The 17,614-nt window shown below is 26.0% G+C and overlaps 1 protein-coding gene across 1 annotated transcript; it reads left to right on the forward strand.

Annotated features, from left to right (window-relative positions):
• Positions 1 to 715: 715 nt before the first annotated feature.
• LOC145840937 (HAUS augmin-like complex subunit 4) lies at positions 716 to 12,568 on the forward strand. The gene is made up of 8 exons (XM_082948293.1): positions 716 to 850; positions 7,764 to 7,892; positions 8,258 to 8,380; positions 8,871 to 8,979; positions 9,148 to 9,287; positions 9,791 to 9,921; positions 11,541 to 11,609; positions 12,093 to 12,568. The coding sequence occupies exons 1-8, from the start codon at positions 743 to 745 to the stop codon at positions 12,271 to 12,273; spliced, it is 990 nt and encodes a 329-aa protein (XP_082804419.1). The 5' UTR covers positions 716 to 742; the 3' UTR covers positions 12,274 to 12,568.
• The last annotated feature ends 5,046 nt before the right edge of the window (positions 12,569 to 17,614 follow it).

Consider the following 17,614-nt stretch of genomic DNA (forward strand, 5'->3'; position numbering starts at 1 on the left):
AAGCTAACATATCTAGCAATTATGAAACTACAAAAAACTTAAACTTGTAAGTTTCAATAGCATTTAATTTACAAATTTTAAGTTTAGGTATACTTAAAATGATAAAATAAAAGTTAGATTAGGCTAAGTGGATTTACCTTATAATTTCTATGCAAGTTTTAGTTTGAGAAATTTCAATATACCTTAAATTTCTGAGTTGATTTTTTTTACTTATTATTTGCTTATTTTATTTTTATATAACAAACAAAGTTATTTATTTATTGTTTTAAGACTATATTATGCAAACTAAGTTTCGATCAAAGACCTCATCAGTGCTTAAATAAAAAATCTAAAATGACATGTAACAGTCATGGAAAATAGTATTGAAACAACTAAATAAACAACTAGAAGTTGAGATCTCTTTATTTGTTTTCTAAATATCAAAACATATAATATAAACAAATTAATTTAGCCCTTTTTGACCATGCATTTTCTTGTAGTTTCAAATAGAAAAAATCTTAACATATTTTTTAGTTTAGTGAATTACATTTTAAATCATCATAGCAATTACTAATCAAATGTACATTTATTACTGTTTTTTTTAACTTGTTTTTTGTTGTGTATAAAAAGTAGATATTAAAATATGTTACTTAGAAATTAAACTTAAGTAATTTTTTATTGTATTTTGCATACCTTAGAAACCATAAAAGAATATGATATTTTTTATACAGTTAGTTTGACTTTATACATTTCACAGTTAAAAATGACTGAAAATGTTTGTATATCAAATGATATAAAAGTAAAATATCCAAATCTTTTTATTGTACTCGAAAGAATGGCATTAAAAAAAGAACCAAAGTCAAAATTAGAAGTAAGTTCATCAAAATTTTTAGAGTATATTATATATTTATTTTTTTTATAAATGTTAGACACATATTTCTTTCAAAGTTTAATAAAATCTTAAACATTCAAAGATTTTCATAGCTAACATTTTACTTTGATTTTATTTTATTAAAACATTTTTTGATTTGCTTTGTTTATGCCAAACTTGATAAACAAAGCAATATACTAATTAAACATTAGCAGCTGTTTGAAAATCATCTAATTGTGTTTTTAGATTTATATATTTTTCAAACTTTTTATGTAAAAATTCTGTCTTTCTTTAAATCTAAAGAATAACCTAATATTTGTTTGAGTTTATTTAATTTATCAAAAAACGTAGTTTTCTGTAAAATATACATATACAAACTTATGATTTATGTGCAACTTAATATATTATAAAAAATATGACCTTTGAGTTTTCAGATTAAAATTATTTTACAATTGACTACTTCTCCAAAAACACCTTGTGCAAAATTTTAGCTAATATGGAAAAACCTTTATAGAGTTATTTTAAATTTTCTGAAAACAACCCCAATGTAAACTGTATGGGATCCAAAAAATAGAACCTTGGAGTTTTTACTGAAAACTGTTTTAAACAAGCCAATTATCACAAAAACACAATGTACAGAATTTGACACAATTAAAATAAAATTTCACAGAGGGTTTTTCAGTTTATTTTGAAATTTAAAATTATAAAAGAATTATAAAGAATCACAGATACCAAAAAAAAAAACCTCCATGAAACTTTTTTCATGTTTTTGTAAGTTCTGCACATTGTGTTTTTGTGATAATTACCAGATGTAAAAAAAAATTCAGTAAAACTAGAAGGTTGCATTTTAGGTCCAATTTTAGGTTTACATTGTTTATTTGTGGCAATTTCAACAAAAACACATTGTGCAAAATTTTACCTGATTAAGAAAAACCTCAATAAAAGCTATGTTTGACTTTCTAAAATAACCCCAAACTTTCTGCATTTTTCATAAGCACCCTAGCATGCATCTACACCTCTCCGGATACCTTGACTATTCAATAATAGTTATACAAAAGCATAATTAAGGCCATTGGAGGAGTCCAACATTTTTTTTTACAAAAACTAACATTGAACCATATATGAAAGATAAATTTATATGCTTCTCACAGAAAAACGATAATTTAAATCAAATTTTGAAATATAATCAGATACTTTGGAAGATGTGGAACTCAAGGGACTCAAGTTTTGTTCCTATGCACTCATCAGCTTCAGAACGGGTTTGAAGTGAAGCACAGAACGAAACACACAAATGAGAGTTAAAAAATTTAGCATAAATGGATTGTGACGTGATTTTGAGACTATCTGTGTTTTGTTTTGTGCTTTAGTTTAAATTTGTTTTGAAGCTGATGAGTGCATAGGCACAAAACTCGAGTCCTTTGAGTTTTGCATCTTTAAATAAACCTTTTTATTAATAAAGCCCTCAAGGTGGGCTCAGTGTGAAAAATTTAATTTATTAAGTTAAATAACTTAATTCTATATATATATATATATATATATATAATTTATTGAAATGACGATTTTAAAAATTCTGGAACATATGTTTCATAAAGACAAAAAAGATTGTCTCTAATCTTCAGCCAGTTCAAATTTAAAATGAAAAGCATTTTGGTAATCAAAGATGCAAAAGTTTCCAAAAAAACAAAAACAATGTGACGTAAGAATTGAACATTGTACATTACAAATATTCAGCACAAAAATCGATCTACCATCTAATTAATCAAACAACTAAAATTGACAAAAACAACAGTTAATTGACTATAAAATACTTCAAAATTTATTGTATTTTAAAAAGAGTTTTTTCATATGTCGACAAGACGATATGAATTCACTCCTTTTATTGGAACAACCTTCCTTTTTTAACGCATACATAACGGCTGTTGATTCTTTTAAGCACAGCCTACAAACAGGGTTGTTACCATCTGCTATTGGCTGTGCTCTTTTTAACACCTCCCAAGTTAATTTAAAATCAGTATTTTTGGGCTTAAGGCCGCAAACATACTTCGAAAGCTCAGTTTCATTTTTGTACACACCACCTTTAAAGGATTTTTTATGGTTAGCATACCGAAATCTGAATTGAGTGGAGCATAAACCGATGTAGAACTTCTTTCCAAGGTCAGAGTTAACTGTTGCCTTGTAAATAATGTTCTCTGACCGGCAATTGCCCCCCTTCAAATTATATTTACAGCCACCAGCGCAATTACACTGATTTTTGATTAAATTATTTTTGTTTAAAATTCTTTGATTATGTGACTTAATTAATCTCTCCAAATTCGCCAAACATGAATAACTGATTTGCATATTATGTTTGTTAAATATCTTTGATAATGGCTTATTTTTGTTGAAATGTTTTTTTACTAGATTTATAAGTTCTCTGCCGATGTTTGTTTTAACTGAATTACAGAATGGGGGATTATACCAAATTATATTTCGCTTTCTTTTACTTTTATTGATCGTTTTGTTTTTTTGTTCTGTTGTTTAAAAAATTAAGTTTATCATTGTAACCACATTTTTTCATTATTAGTTCGTAATCTTGCTTTGTCTTTAAAAAGTTTTCTTTGTTGCTTGATCTTTTATTTAAACGTTGATTAATTATTTTTGGTATTTGGTTTATAATATTTTTTGGGTTGCTAGAACATTTTTTTATATACATAATTTTTGCGTTTTGCTTTTTATAAGTCATATAGGAGAGATCATACAAGTTGAGCTTCACATCCGGGTAGTCAGTCGTCAACATTGATGATTCAATAGTGACTCGTAACCCCATGGACTTGAAGAAGGTGTGCGTTTTTTTTTTTAGCCTTTCAACTATAAAGCCAGAAGAATTGGGCAGTACAGCTAGACCATTGTCTCTGTACAACCCAACTCTTTCTAAACCAAAGATATTTTTCAACCCATCTAACAAAAAAGACCTACTAATTCACATAACTCTGCACCCATGAACGATCCCTGCGCTACATCAAAAAGAGAGCTGGTGTTATTTGCTCTCTTCTTTTGCTACAGGTTTCCTTGTTCATAAAGTATTGATTTACATGCGTTTTTTATTAGACTTAAGTCTTCAGTAGGTACGCTAGTATAAATACCAGCAAATTTTAGTGATTTTATTACCAATTCTTCGCTGATAGAAGGATAAAAATCAACTACATCAAACTTAAAAAAGCTGTACGTTTGTATTTCCAAACCTGTGAACCAATTTAAGACTTGGTCTGTATCAGTCCACTGCATAAGTTTAGATTTTAAACGCACAGCCTTATTAAGGCCATAGAGGGGGGGGGGTAAACCATGTTTTTTACAAGTTGATAGATGCTTTTTATTGTTTTAAAAAATTCAAATTATTTTTTGAGATATGACCAGTCAAAGTCGGGCGGCATAATAGGTTCCCTATAAGAAGGGAAAACTAAAACAGCGAAAAAGACTATTTCATTTAAAATCTATCTCCTCCTACATTTTTCAAGCAATCTTCTTTAAACTTTCACAGTCTAATCTTTATACAATAACAAAAAATAGTTATTTTGGAATTTAAAAAAAAAATTGTAAAAATATATTTTAAAAAAAAAAAAAAAACACTTTTTTTTTTAATTTTTGTGATAAAATTTTTATTTTTTTAAATTATAAAAATTCTAAAGTAATGTTTTTTCCTTATATGATAAGAAATGTTTCCTAAATATTTGAAGAAGATTGCTTGAAAAATGAAGGAGGAGATAGATTTTAGTGAATTTTAAAATTTCCAAGAAAATTGACCCTGAAAAATTTGCGGTCCATACGTTTATATTGGAAATTAAAAAAAAAAAAGTTAAATGTCTCAAAAGTTAAATGATATTTTTGAATTCTATAAAAACTGGCTTGTAGTTTGTACTTAAAGCTTTCATATAAAAGCCAATGTTAATTTTTGTAAAAAAAAATGTTGGACCCCCCCCCCCCCTATGGCCTTAATGCAGTCAATCTTAACCTTAACTATGAAACCTACATCAGACTTAGAAGTATTAATTAATTTACATTTGGGATGTGTCAAAAAGTTATCTTTATGGTCTTTGACTGTTATGTATGCGTTTTTTAAAGGCAATTTTTTGATCCTATCATGTATTTTTAAGTTTTTAGTTAAATTTTTAGCCTCTACATTAATATCATTTAAAGTTTTATCAGTACATTTTTCGTAATCTTTAGTAATATTGTCTTTTAATAATTTTCTATAGTCACTTACTGAAATCTCGTAATAAATAGTTTTATCAGAAGGCACAATCAAATTTTTGCACTTACTTATGTCCTGCACAATCTTTGAAAGTTCATGTTGGAAACGGCTTCTACTTGTTCTGAACTCCACGTCTTGCACCATTTTGATTAGGTCTGCTTCAAATGCCTGTAGATGTTGTATTGGCTTAGGTGTGCGTGTTGTTTTGAACCCGTATGCTTCGTGTTCTTCTGCAGCCACTTGATCTTCTTCTTCGAAGAACTTTGCTTTCCACCGCATCCGTCTTACTAGGTGTTGAGTCTTCTGAATTAATGCTTCCTTATACACATCTGTTTAGCACACGGAATGCACACGGAATGAGTTTTGTGAATTAGTAGGTCTTTTTTTGTTAGATGGGTTAACTAACTTGAAGATAATTAACTTGGGAGGTGATAAAAAGAGCACAGCCAATAGCAGATGGTAACAACCTTGTTTGTAGGCTGTGCATAAAAGAATCAACAGCCGTTATGTATGCGTTAAAAAAGGAAGGTTGTTCCAATAGAAGGAGTGAATTCATATCGTCTTGTTGACATATGAAAAAACTCCTTTTAAAACACAATAAACTTTGAAGTATTTTATAGTCAATTAACTGTTGTTACGTCAATTTTAGTTGTTTGATTAATTAGATGGTAGATCGATTTTTGTGCTGAATATTTTTAATGTACAATGTTCAATTCTTACGTCACATTGTTTTTGTTTTTTTGGAAACTTTTGCATTTGTGTTTACCAAAATGTTGCTTTTCATTTTAAATTTGAACTGGCTGAAGATTAGAGACAATGTTTTTTGTCTTTGTGAAACATATGTTCCAGCATTTTTAAAATCGTCATTTCAATAAATTATTTAAAAACCCTTAAAGTGGGCTCAGTAGAAGGTGTTCAAGTTTGAATATTAACCTTATTTTATATATGTATATATATATATAAAGGTTTATTTCAAGATGTAAAACTTAAAGCACTCGAGTTTCGTGCTTATGCACTCATCAACTTCTAAGCAAGTTAAAATAAAGTACAAAACAAAACACACAAATGAAAGTTAAAAATTTAGCAAAAATAGATTATGACATAAAAATAGGTTTGAAACTATCAAAAATCATGCAAAACAAATTTTAACTTCCATTTGTGTGTTTTGTTTTGTGCTTTATTTTAAATTTGTTTGAAGTTGATGAGTGCATAAGCACAAAACTCGAGTCCTTCAAGTTTTACATCTTAAAGTAAACCATTTTATTTAAAACACCCTTAAGGTGGGTTCCGTGTGAAAGATTTGATTTATCAAGTTAGTTAACTTAGTTCTATATTTATATATATACAAAAAAAAATCAAAAAAGAACTAGAAAATATGCGTGCATATGACTTTAAAAAGTATTTTTTCAAATCATTGAAATTTCTTATTTATAGGCAAGCATACAGTAAGCTTAATAAATTATTAGACACAAACTAATTGAAAATCTTTATTCACCAAGTATTTGATTTTTTATTAGTATTAAGCCCAGTTATTAAAAAATGGATATGAATAAAAACAAGATTTTGTGATTCATACTAAGTTTGTTGATCAGTTGGCAGTTTCTTGTCTTAAAAGCAGTGAATATTGTTTGTTATCTTAAAAATAGCTTGCGAGTTACTTCTCAAGAATTGTGGTAAAATTTACTCATCTGTTTATGTCAATATTCAACTTTTTCCTCTATCTTGTATGTCAAACTAAATAGTGTAGTTGAGACGCCAGAGATTGTACTTCCCAGCTATAAAATCCTTCTACAAGATATCTTCAGAGCATCATTCTTTTATTTGTCAAACATATTGAATCCAGCGTGTTCTTTGTTTACTAGACGTTGTGATCGTAGTTTGTAGACCACATCTTTGCACCACAACAATGTTTGGCATTCTGTTCATCCAAAAAGTTCCAAGAAGCTTCCTCAGTGAGCCTAAATGGAAGACATTCGATATTTTATAATAAGCTACATACTTTTTCTAAGAATCGTTTCTGTATATAACTGCTAGTAGTCAAGTATTGTATTTTAACTTGGTTTTAATATTGAGTCCGAAGTTTTTAATTCAATTAGGAGTTGTGACTGCCAACTTTTCTGACTATATATTTGTCAAAATACATCTTGCTGCTTGTTGTTAATTCCAATTGTGTAAACATGTTAACCTCTTCTAATCGGTTGTTTTTATTAATAGTGATTTAAGTGATATTAACCTACGTTGTTGCTTGTGATAGGACTTCTGATTTTTAATACTTGTAGTGGCTTTTAGAATTTTCTAGCGGATTTAAAGAAAATTTGAACATGTGAACTTTATTTACTAATACTAGATTTATTATTCAATATTCAGTAAAAATCCTGTAAATAATACTAAAGGTGCAAATATTTTTTCTTCATTATCCTAGGCTAGTTTCTCTCGACTTCAGCTAGTTTTTTATTAAATTATTTCAAACATAAAAAAGTCAAAGTTAATTAAATGAAAGACACAAATATTATGTATAAAGAAAAACTACAATGTAAATAAAAAGTTTAATAGACTAAATGATGAAAGGTAATTTTTTTATCAATATATAAGTTGATAAATAAAATTATTAATTATGAATGTAGCTTCTTTTTTAAAATAAATGCTATTTGTTTAGAAATAGTATGTTTATATTACATTTTTCAGAACGTCAAGTATGAAAAGTCAAAGAAGGAGTGGCTTAAGTATGAAAGTACATATCAAAGTATACTTAAAACGATTCAGTCTCATTTAGAAGAAATTTTAAAAGGAAAATTTTCTACTGAAGAATGTAATGTTAGTTTGATCATTTGAATGTTATAAATTAATATGAATTTAAGTTATTATAAAATTTAAAGTTTTTTTTTTCGTTAGTTTAAACCAAACTTCATTGTATCAGTTTCTTCTTTAATATTATGTTTTCAATTGATCAAAATTAAGTACTTTTATTAAAGTAGAAATATATATTTTTTGTAGATAAAGTAGTGTTTTATAATATAGCTAGCTTAATTTATGTATAGTAATTTAGAAGGTATGGCCTAAAAAATTATCTGCTATTTTAATTTAATAAAAATAACTTTTTTTACTTAATTGTTACTGTAGCATCTTTTAAGTAAGATTACTGGTCCACAGTTTTATAACAAGAGTTTGTAATTAATTAGTTCTGGAAATCATTCGAAAAAGTTTACATGGCAAGCGAAGTTTTATCAAGTGATAATGAATCGATTCATAGTGTGCTTGGAGTCACTAAACAATCTTTAGAAGCATATATATCTGAAGAAAAAGTAAACTTTATTATTTAAAAAAAAAAGTACATTTAATTAGGTTTTTAAAATAAAATAATTTGTAGACGTTTTTATTCTAATAAAACTAAATTAGTTTTAAAGTGCATTAAAAATTTTATTTTATAAACTACATATAATCAAGTATGAATAATTAAAGCTTAATTTTAAATCCTGTTTTAAAATATTTAAATGTAAGCATGAATTAATCAGCTAGAAAAACTTATAAAAGTTTAAAAATGATTTAGTTTTTTTAACAAGAAGTTTTTCTCACGTACATAGATTATGATAAATTGTTTGTTTTTAACTATTAAAATAATTATTCATAAATAGCTTAAAAGTTTATATATTTTCTTAATAAATTGCATCTATAAATTATTAATTAGATCTTGTAGATGTTAAAAGTACAAAAATTTCAACTGTTAAAAAAGTATTGATAGTTTACCTAAATATTATAGAGTGTTTCTTAATCAAATCTGAAAATTAAACACAGAAAAGTTGGAGTAGAAGTTCAAAAGAAGAAGTTGAAAGTTCAATTTGCAAACATTTAGAAAAAACGTGTTTGAAGTTGACTGAATACTATGATGGCACAAACTACAGTGGTTTGGTTTTTTTAAAGTTTTAAAACTATGATACGAAGTGTAAAAACTTATGGTGTCATTGTATTATTCTAAATATGGTTCATAATTCAAAGATATTCTCCCTTTCTTTTAAACGAAAAATATGTTTTTTATGTATTAAATTGAACACATGTTCTTTTTAAAAAACAGACCATAAAGAAATTCACATAAATAGAAGCAGAAATATTAGTGAAGTTATTAAATCAGACAAACATAAGCTTATTAAATTGCTAAATGATGTGAAGAAGTGTAAACAAGAATCAGTATCTTATTTTATTGACATACTCATAGTTAGTTTATTTCCTCAATTTCATAAACTGTTCCTTTTGTCGTTATTATTATTCTAGATTCTTGTGTTTGCTAGTTTTTAAATCAAATGCTTTTTTTGTAAATATTAGTTTAATTTAAGATTTCTCACTATTTTAAAATTTTTTTACCCTAAGATATAGATCAAGTTTTATATTTATAATTAGTATGCTGCAAAACAAACTCTTTGAAAAAACTTGAACTTATATAGTTAATAAACTCAACTAGTCTGTCTACTGCATACTTATCATATGCAGTAGACAGACTAGTTGAGTTTATTGAAAAAAAAGTTTTAAACTTCGCATACTTTAGTTATTAAAAAAATGCTAAATTCAAACAAAGCATATTGTATCAACAATTTTTTTTTAATAGATTTGCAGTTTAGTTCAAATTTTTGTTAATAATAAAAAAATAATATTTTAGTATTAAAATTAAACAGAAAACTATAGTAAATTACAAAACAAGTAAATTATAAACAATGTTTTAGCTTTTGAACACATGTGGTACTCTTATGGAGAAGCTTATGAGCAAATACCAATTGAATTATATTCCAAAAAAGCAAAAGGTTCAACTAAATCTACTGTGTTCTCAGCTTCAAAATATAGCGCTTAAAGCAAAGTATGTTAATACCTGAATTGCTTTAATTAGTAAACCCTAAAGAACAAAGTTATTGCTATTTGGATCTGTATTCTTTTTTTTTTGGGAATTTGTTTAAATAACTTAACATATATGAGATTTATTTTGTTTTTAAAATTGCCTAATATTACAGAGTTGCCACACACATTCAGGATAACTCAGGCTAATTTGAAATATTTAGAAATTTTTTATTTGATTTTTTTTTCGCAAAACTTAAGCTTGTTTTGATTTTTTTTTTATCTCAGGCTATTTTCAATGACAAATAATTTAATTTTCTAATTGTGTTCATGTTTTTATAAAGTCTTTCTATTTTATTTTGATATTTATGGTATTTAAATTTTATTATTTGTAACATTTATTAAATTTTAGGCTAATAATTGTTTTTTTTTTAATTAAACTCAGTCCGACTGTGACTAGCTTGATCTAAAGCACGTTAGTTTTTGATTACTTAGGCTGAGTTTTTTGCCTCAAAGGTTAGCAACTTTAATATTAGTTTCTATTTTCTAGTGTTTTATTTTTTACATTTTTTTAAACATTTTTTTGAAAAAGATAACTTAATAAAAATATTTGTTTGAAGTTTTGCTTTTTTTGATAGCAATTTTTACTACAAATTTAATATTTAAAAGTTTTTATAAAATTTTTATTGTTTAATGGTTGAACTTTTTAACAGTTGTTGAAAGTATTAGAAAAAAATAGTTTTAAAACAAGCAACATTATTTTTGTACTAAAAGTGTTGTTTACAATATTCCGTTTAGATGTCATTTATAATTCGTTTATACTCCTGAAACGTGTTACATCCAATACATAAAAAACCTTATTTAAATGTCCCATCATTAGACTCAGGACTAACTTATACTTTAAATCGTACAACATTAAGTTTGTTTTTAATGTGTTATAACAAATTTTGATTTTACAGAGTTTTTATCTTTATACGAAAATTAAAGCTTTCGTAGAGTGTAATATGTTGCTACAACACACAGTGCTGAGTTTAAAAATTTTATTTTTTTAATATTTGTCTGTATATTTTAATTTCATTATATAACTAAATCTTTTTTATATAAATTTTTTAATAAATAAAAAATAAGTAGCTTTGTTCTTACTTTAATCAATCGCTTTGTCAAATAATTAGTTAAGGCACCTTTTTAAACTATTCCGTTTTAATTTTTGGTTTAAGGCTATAGCAAGATACATGCAGGTTTTATTTCCTATATTGAAATAAAATATACAAAACTAAACTAAAGATCTGATGGACATAATGTGACAATTATTCTTATAAGATAGGTTCAGTTACATAAAACTTTTCTTAGGTTTTTTGATTTAGTTTTTAAAAACTAACGAAACATAACTTGTACGTTTTTCAATATAGATCTTTATTTATAGAAAAATTGAATTAACTTCTATAGATTTAACTGTTAAAGACTAAACAAAATATTTTGTCGAAATTATCCACGAAGCAATATTTTACAACATGTTTATAAGCTAAAAAAATGTGAACAAAAGCTCAAAGTTTCACTATAACTAACAAAATATTGAAGCCTATAAAAATTTTAAAACCATTTTAATAGTTTAAAAGCATCTTTTTAAATATTGATTTTCTTCAGATCTACAAAATACGACGTTATGAGTGAAACTTATACGAAGAAACATGTACAAGTGTTAAAGGAAATGAAGTGAGTTATGAAATTCAAAGAATTTTATAGCTTTCTACTTTAATTAAGTTATTTTGTTTGTTATAAAAATAAAACCATTGGGACTTTTTCTTTTACTCGTGCGATTTCTTGAATTCAATTCATATTATTATTTAATATTATAGTTTAAAAGTATTGAAGTTAAGCAGCTGAAAATACTCATTAAATTGATTTTTTCTCAAAACAAACAAAAATTTTGTATCTTTTGAATATTTTTGTAACTAACAGTTAACAAAAAATATATATAATAAAGTTTGTACTTAATCTTATATTAATACATTAAAATTCATAAAAAGTAAAATATACACTTATCAAATTTGGTTTAAATGTTGTAATGTTAATAATTTAATGATAACCGCCACAAATTTTGTACTTTGGACAATTATAATCTTCCTCTATGAATAAATTTAAATTAGCCAAACAAGTATCCAATTTTCCGTTTCAAAGTCCATTTCAATATTTCAGCCAAAAACTTTCAACTCAAAAAAGCGCTCTCGAAGGGGAAATACGGGAAGTGAAAAACAAAGTTGAGGTCTACCAAACGCTGGGCAGCGATTACGAGTCGATTGTTGCTGAGTACACTGACACCGTTGAAAAGCTCAACAAGCAGAAGTGGTTGTTGCAGCAAATTAGCAACAGAAGCTAGTTTTGATTGAGAACCAATAATGGCCATCCGCTTGTTTCGTTGGTTGAAAAGTTAAATAACAAAAATAAATGAAGACTCAGATTTTCTATCAACTGATTTAAGTTGCTGCTAGATTGAACGCGTTGAAGAACAATAACTTAGAATTTGTCATTTGTTACACGCTTTAAATAAAGTTTTATAAAGAATTTTTTTAGGTAATATTGCGTATTATCTTTTAGTTTTATATTATTTATACATATTTATCTTATAAAATTATAGTTTTTATTTTATTGATAAAATTGGTTATTAACTTTCTATTGGCTTAGAGTAAATGTATAGTTTACCCAGCTACAACTTAAAATTTATAATTCAGCTATTATCTATTTAATTTCCGTTTATAAACGTAATAAGAAGCTTTTGTTACACTTAAACTTATTATCCAAGCATGTCTTAATTAGTCTCTAAGTTTGAAAACAATGAAGTCGATTGTTCTTTAGTATAATAAATTTTGATTAAACGACGGCAATGTTGTTTCTTTCCGCAAGTTACCTAATAAAAAATTATACGAGCTTAGTAGTGGTAACAATATTTGACTTAAGACTATAATTTCTATTAAGATTTTTTTTTAACTATGAGGGCCATATGGTAGAGGAGAAATCACTTTGAAAGCGATCAAAGTTAGAGAGTTCAATTGGTTCTTCATGGGAAGCGCAAACTAGAAAGGTGAAAATAGACTATTATACAAAAAAATATTTCCTCTTCAGTTTTTTAGCAATTTTTTTATTTAATTTTTCAGTCTAATCTGCCAATAAGTTTCAAACAACTTGTAGGAAACTATGTTTTTATTTAAAAAAAAATGAACAAATAAAAAAGTTTTTATTAATTATGGTCAATTTTTTTTTTTTGAATGTCTGAATTCTACAAGTTGATTGTAATATTAAAAAGAAATGATATTAAATATAATTTTAATGAATTTTTCAAAATTTCGTAAAAGTTGGCCATGAAAAATTTTGATTTTTTACGGTTGTATCGGATTTTGTTCTTACAAAACTAGTTATACCTTTAAAAAAAGTTCTTCTAAAAGATCAACATATAGTTAAAAATAGCTTTTAAATAAAAGTGAATGCTACTTTTTGTAAAAAAATGTTTAGCCCCCTCTCCCTATGATCTTATCTGCATTTTAAGATACAACAATATCTAAGCTCTTTAATAAGAAAAATTTATAAGTCAGTAATAGAAGTCTAAAAACGATAAAGATTATTACAAAGTGAGAGTAAAACTTTATATATTTAACATTTCCTAAAACAAACCTTTGATAATAAATATCTTAAGGATAATGTTACGTTTGAATAATATTTTTCGAAATGCTTTAAATAATACTACTACAAATGATATCGAGACAAATTTCAAAGCAAACACTTTTCGACAATATAAAGATTTTTTTTTATTACTACTTAATGTTTTAGGTGCTAATAGTATTGTTTATTGAACGACAAAAAATTTAGTCCAAGGACCTGGTGTAAAAAAAAATTAATTATTGAGTCTTACACCAGAACAGCTTAATGTCATGTTCAGGACAGTACTCTGAGCATACTATAACATAATTCAGTTAAATAATAAATTAAACATTTCTGACCAATAATTGTTTATTGAATAAAGGACTTATAAATTCAGTAAATAAGATAATTTCAAGCTATTTTCATCGGGTGGGTGTCACTTTTGCACGAGGAGACACTTTTGCACGGCGACTCTTTTGTACGCAAGGTCATTTTTGTACGGCGTCACTTATAGCATGACATTGCATTTAAATGGCGACATTTTTGCTAAGCGTCACTTTTGAACAGCGTTATAATTTCACTAAAATATCTATGCACCGCAAAAATTTTAATTAGTGTATTAATTTTGAACGGAGCTTCACTTTTGCACGCTTCTAATTTCAGTTTTTTAATAAAAATTTTAATAAATTCAATATAAGATTTATTTTCATCAACTTAAATAGAATTCGCTTTTAAACGCAAATTACTTTGAATGAATAAAATGTGATAGTCTTTTAATGAAATTTTAATGTAAAGTTTTTATTTGAAGTTTTACCTAGAACAATATAATTCTACTATATTTTACCTTAATCATATTTTAATTTAAATAAACTATATATATATGTTTTTTTTAATTTAAATCAAACAATTTTAAAGTAATTTCAATAAAAATAAACTGAATTTCGTTAACTTTTAACACACCAATCTGGTCTCCATAATTAAAAAATATATATTAACCATATGGAATCTGTTCATAGAAAATATCTAAGATTAATCTTCAACTGCTGCAATATTTCTGATATGTATTACCTTAATAGACTAAGAAATCTTAATATTTGATCATTAGAATAAAGAAGACTTGAATTTGACCTAATTACTTTTTTTAAACTAGTTAACGGTGAAACTAGTCCTTTGGGCGTTAGGTTTTTATTTTTGTTTATTAGTTAATGCATTTAAGTAATTGATGTTAATCGTTCAACATCAAAGCGTAAATAAGTATGAGTTTGTGGTTAAAAATTTTGCTTTTTATGTTAATCTATAAGTTTTATAAAAAGTTGTGTTTCTATCTTTGTTATATTTTAACGTTTTAATCTTTTTGTATTATTTTTATTTTTTCGTTACAGTTTAAGTGGCCTAGGTTTTGATGCTTAGGTCCATCATATGAACAATAAACTTGTAACAGTAAAGTAAAACATATAAAAATGCATAGTTCTTAATTAACAAATTAGAATTCAAAATAGACTTCAACCTTTAGTATTTTTCTATCTTAGTTTTAAAATAAATTAAAAAATATAAACATTAGTCACTCATTTAAAAAAAATTTATTAATTAACTTCGTTTTGCTAATCATCAGAATAAACTCGCTAAAAACTGATTATAATATAGTAATATAGTGATTTAGTTATAAACAGTAATTTTGAAATACACAGCTAAAAATTCTTATGTCATAAAGCATTTATAGTCTGTTTAAAATTGTTTAATTAGAGTTGAACTATACTCAGCTGACTTAATGTTTTTTTTAACGAAACTGTTAAAACAAAAACATTAAAGATAGTAGAAATTTTACCTAAAACAAAATTAAATAAAAAGTAATTTACAAAAATACGACAATAAACGACAACAATAATACTGAAAACACGCTATTTATAAAGTTTTAAATTGTAAAGTATCTTTGTTTGCAAATTTTCGGCTCACGAGTTCTAATAAACAAAGAAGTTTAATAAACAATGTTCAAATAAATAAAACGAAGTTTGTTTTCAAATACTAAAACGAAGTTCTAATAAACAAAGAAGTTTTGCTTATTAGAACTCGTGAGCTGAAAGTTTGCAAACAAATAGATTTTTACAAGTTATAACTTTATAAATAGCGGGTTTTTAGTATTATTTTTTTTCATTTATTGTCGTATTTTTGTAATGTACTTTTTGTTTAATTTTGTTTCAGGTAAAATTTCTACTATTTTAAATGTTTTTGTTTTAACAGTTTTGTTTTACAAACAACTTTAAAACAGCTAAGTATAATTCAACTCTAGTTTAAAAAAATTAAACAGACTATAAATGCTTTATGACATAACAACTTTTAGCTATGTATTTCAAAATTACTGTTTATAACTAAATCTACACTATATTAAATAATTTTTTAGCAAGTTTATTCTGATGATGAGCTAAAGAAAATTAATTAATAATTTTTTTTTAAATGAGTGACTTATGTTTAATTTTTTTAGTCAAAACCAGTAATAAAGCCAAACAAATCAAAAATAAATTAACTTTTTTGTCCCTTCTGTGAATTTTTAAAAAATAATTTTGTTTTATCTTTTAGTTTTTTTTTTTTGTTTCTAACATTAATTTTTACTGATTAAGATTTAAATAGTTGGTTGTTTGTCGTTGATATAAGTCTGTTGTAAAATTTTAGTTTTTCGTTTTTTTTTTATGTTACAGATTCTGTACTAGCTAAAAAACATTTAATCGGTCTGCATGCAAAAGTGATGTTCCGTGCAAAAATGGCATCGTGCCAAAATGTCGCTGTGAAAAAATGTCACCAAAAAAATGTGACGTCATGCAAAAGTATCGTAATGCAAAAATGTCGCCTTGCACAAGTGACTCTGTGTGCAAAAGTGTCCCCTCGTGCTACAGTGACACTCGTGCAAAAGAGTCTCCGTGCAAAATTGTCAACTCGTGCAAAAGTGTCCCTCTGTGCAAAAGTGACCCATTCCCATTTTCATCAGCTGTATACTAAGCTAACATCAAATAAGATTAACATTAATAGAAACAAAATAACTAAAGAGTAATAAAAGTAAAAAACTTAACTTTTTATAAATAAATGACTATAAACTTTTTAAATTTACTTGTAATTATTTAACCTAATGTAAAATTAAGAAACATAGATATTAAGAAATACATATAATATATAACTTTTTAAGAAAATCATTAAAAACTGTATAATTGTAATCTTTTCACATACAAAAAACAAGTTTTCTTACTGAAGTACAAATAGCTCACACTTTAACTAAATCGTAAATGTCATTGAAACTTTTATTAATCTTAAACTATAACTGGTTGCTCATGTTGGATTATTAACTAAATGTTGTGAAATAGACAAAATTTTTGAAGAAATTAAAGCTTTAATCCGTATAACTTTATTTTCTGAATTATAAAAACTCTCTATGCTCTTTAAGAATGAATTTTAACCACTTTCTTAGTTGTCTTCTCGTCATCCCTATATAGTTACTTTATAAAAGCAGCTAAACTGATATATTACCATACTGTTTTTAAAGTTGGATGTCATTTCTACTTGGTGTTATTAGTAGTTTTTACTTAAAATTGTATATTTGACTCGCTGCATTATAAGTGGTTTTGATCAGCTGTTTCACTTTTCCTTAAAATTTCAAAGTTAGTTTATAAATGGGAGTTTTAAAGTCACTAAACATTTTTCAGGTCTTAATGTATTATGCAAATTAGTTGTTTTATTAACTAGTTCTTGTGGATACCCTTGTTTAATTACAATTTAATCTGATTTGCTGTACTTAAAAAACCTGGGCAACAAATTTTATTGTGCAGTGACACAAATTTCTAATCAGGTTTACTTTTTTCTTTAAACTACAACAAGATTTAGAATTCAAATAACTACCAATGAATGTATTTCTTATACACTTAGTTGATTGTACTAAAACGAGCGTACCAGATGTCTTGCCTAGTGGACAATGTTTTAAACGTTGCACGGCAAAGACAATGCTGACGTCACTAATCATTGCCAGCAAATGGTTGCTTCATGCGAAAGCATGATAAACCGTTTGTAGATTGACGACTACAAGTTTTTCGGTTGTGACTGAC

This window comes from Thalia democratica, chromosome 7 (genome assembly GCF_965202585.1).
Source record: "Thalia democratica chromosome 7, ktThaDemo2.hap1.1, whole genome shotgun sequence".
NCBI classification, from domain to species: Eukaryota; Metazoa; Chordata; class Thaliacea; order Salpida; family Salpidae; genus Thalia; species Thalia democratica.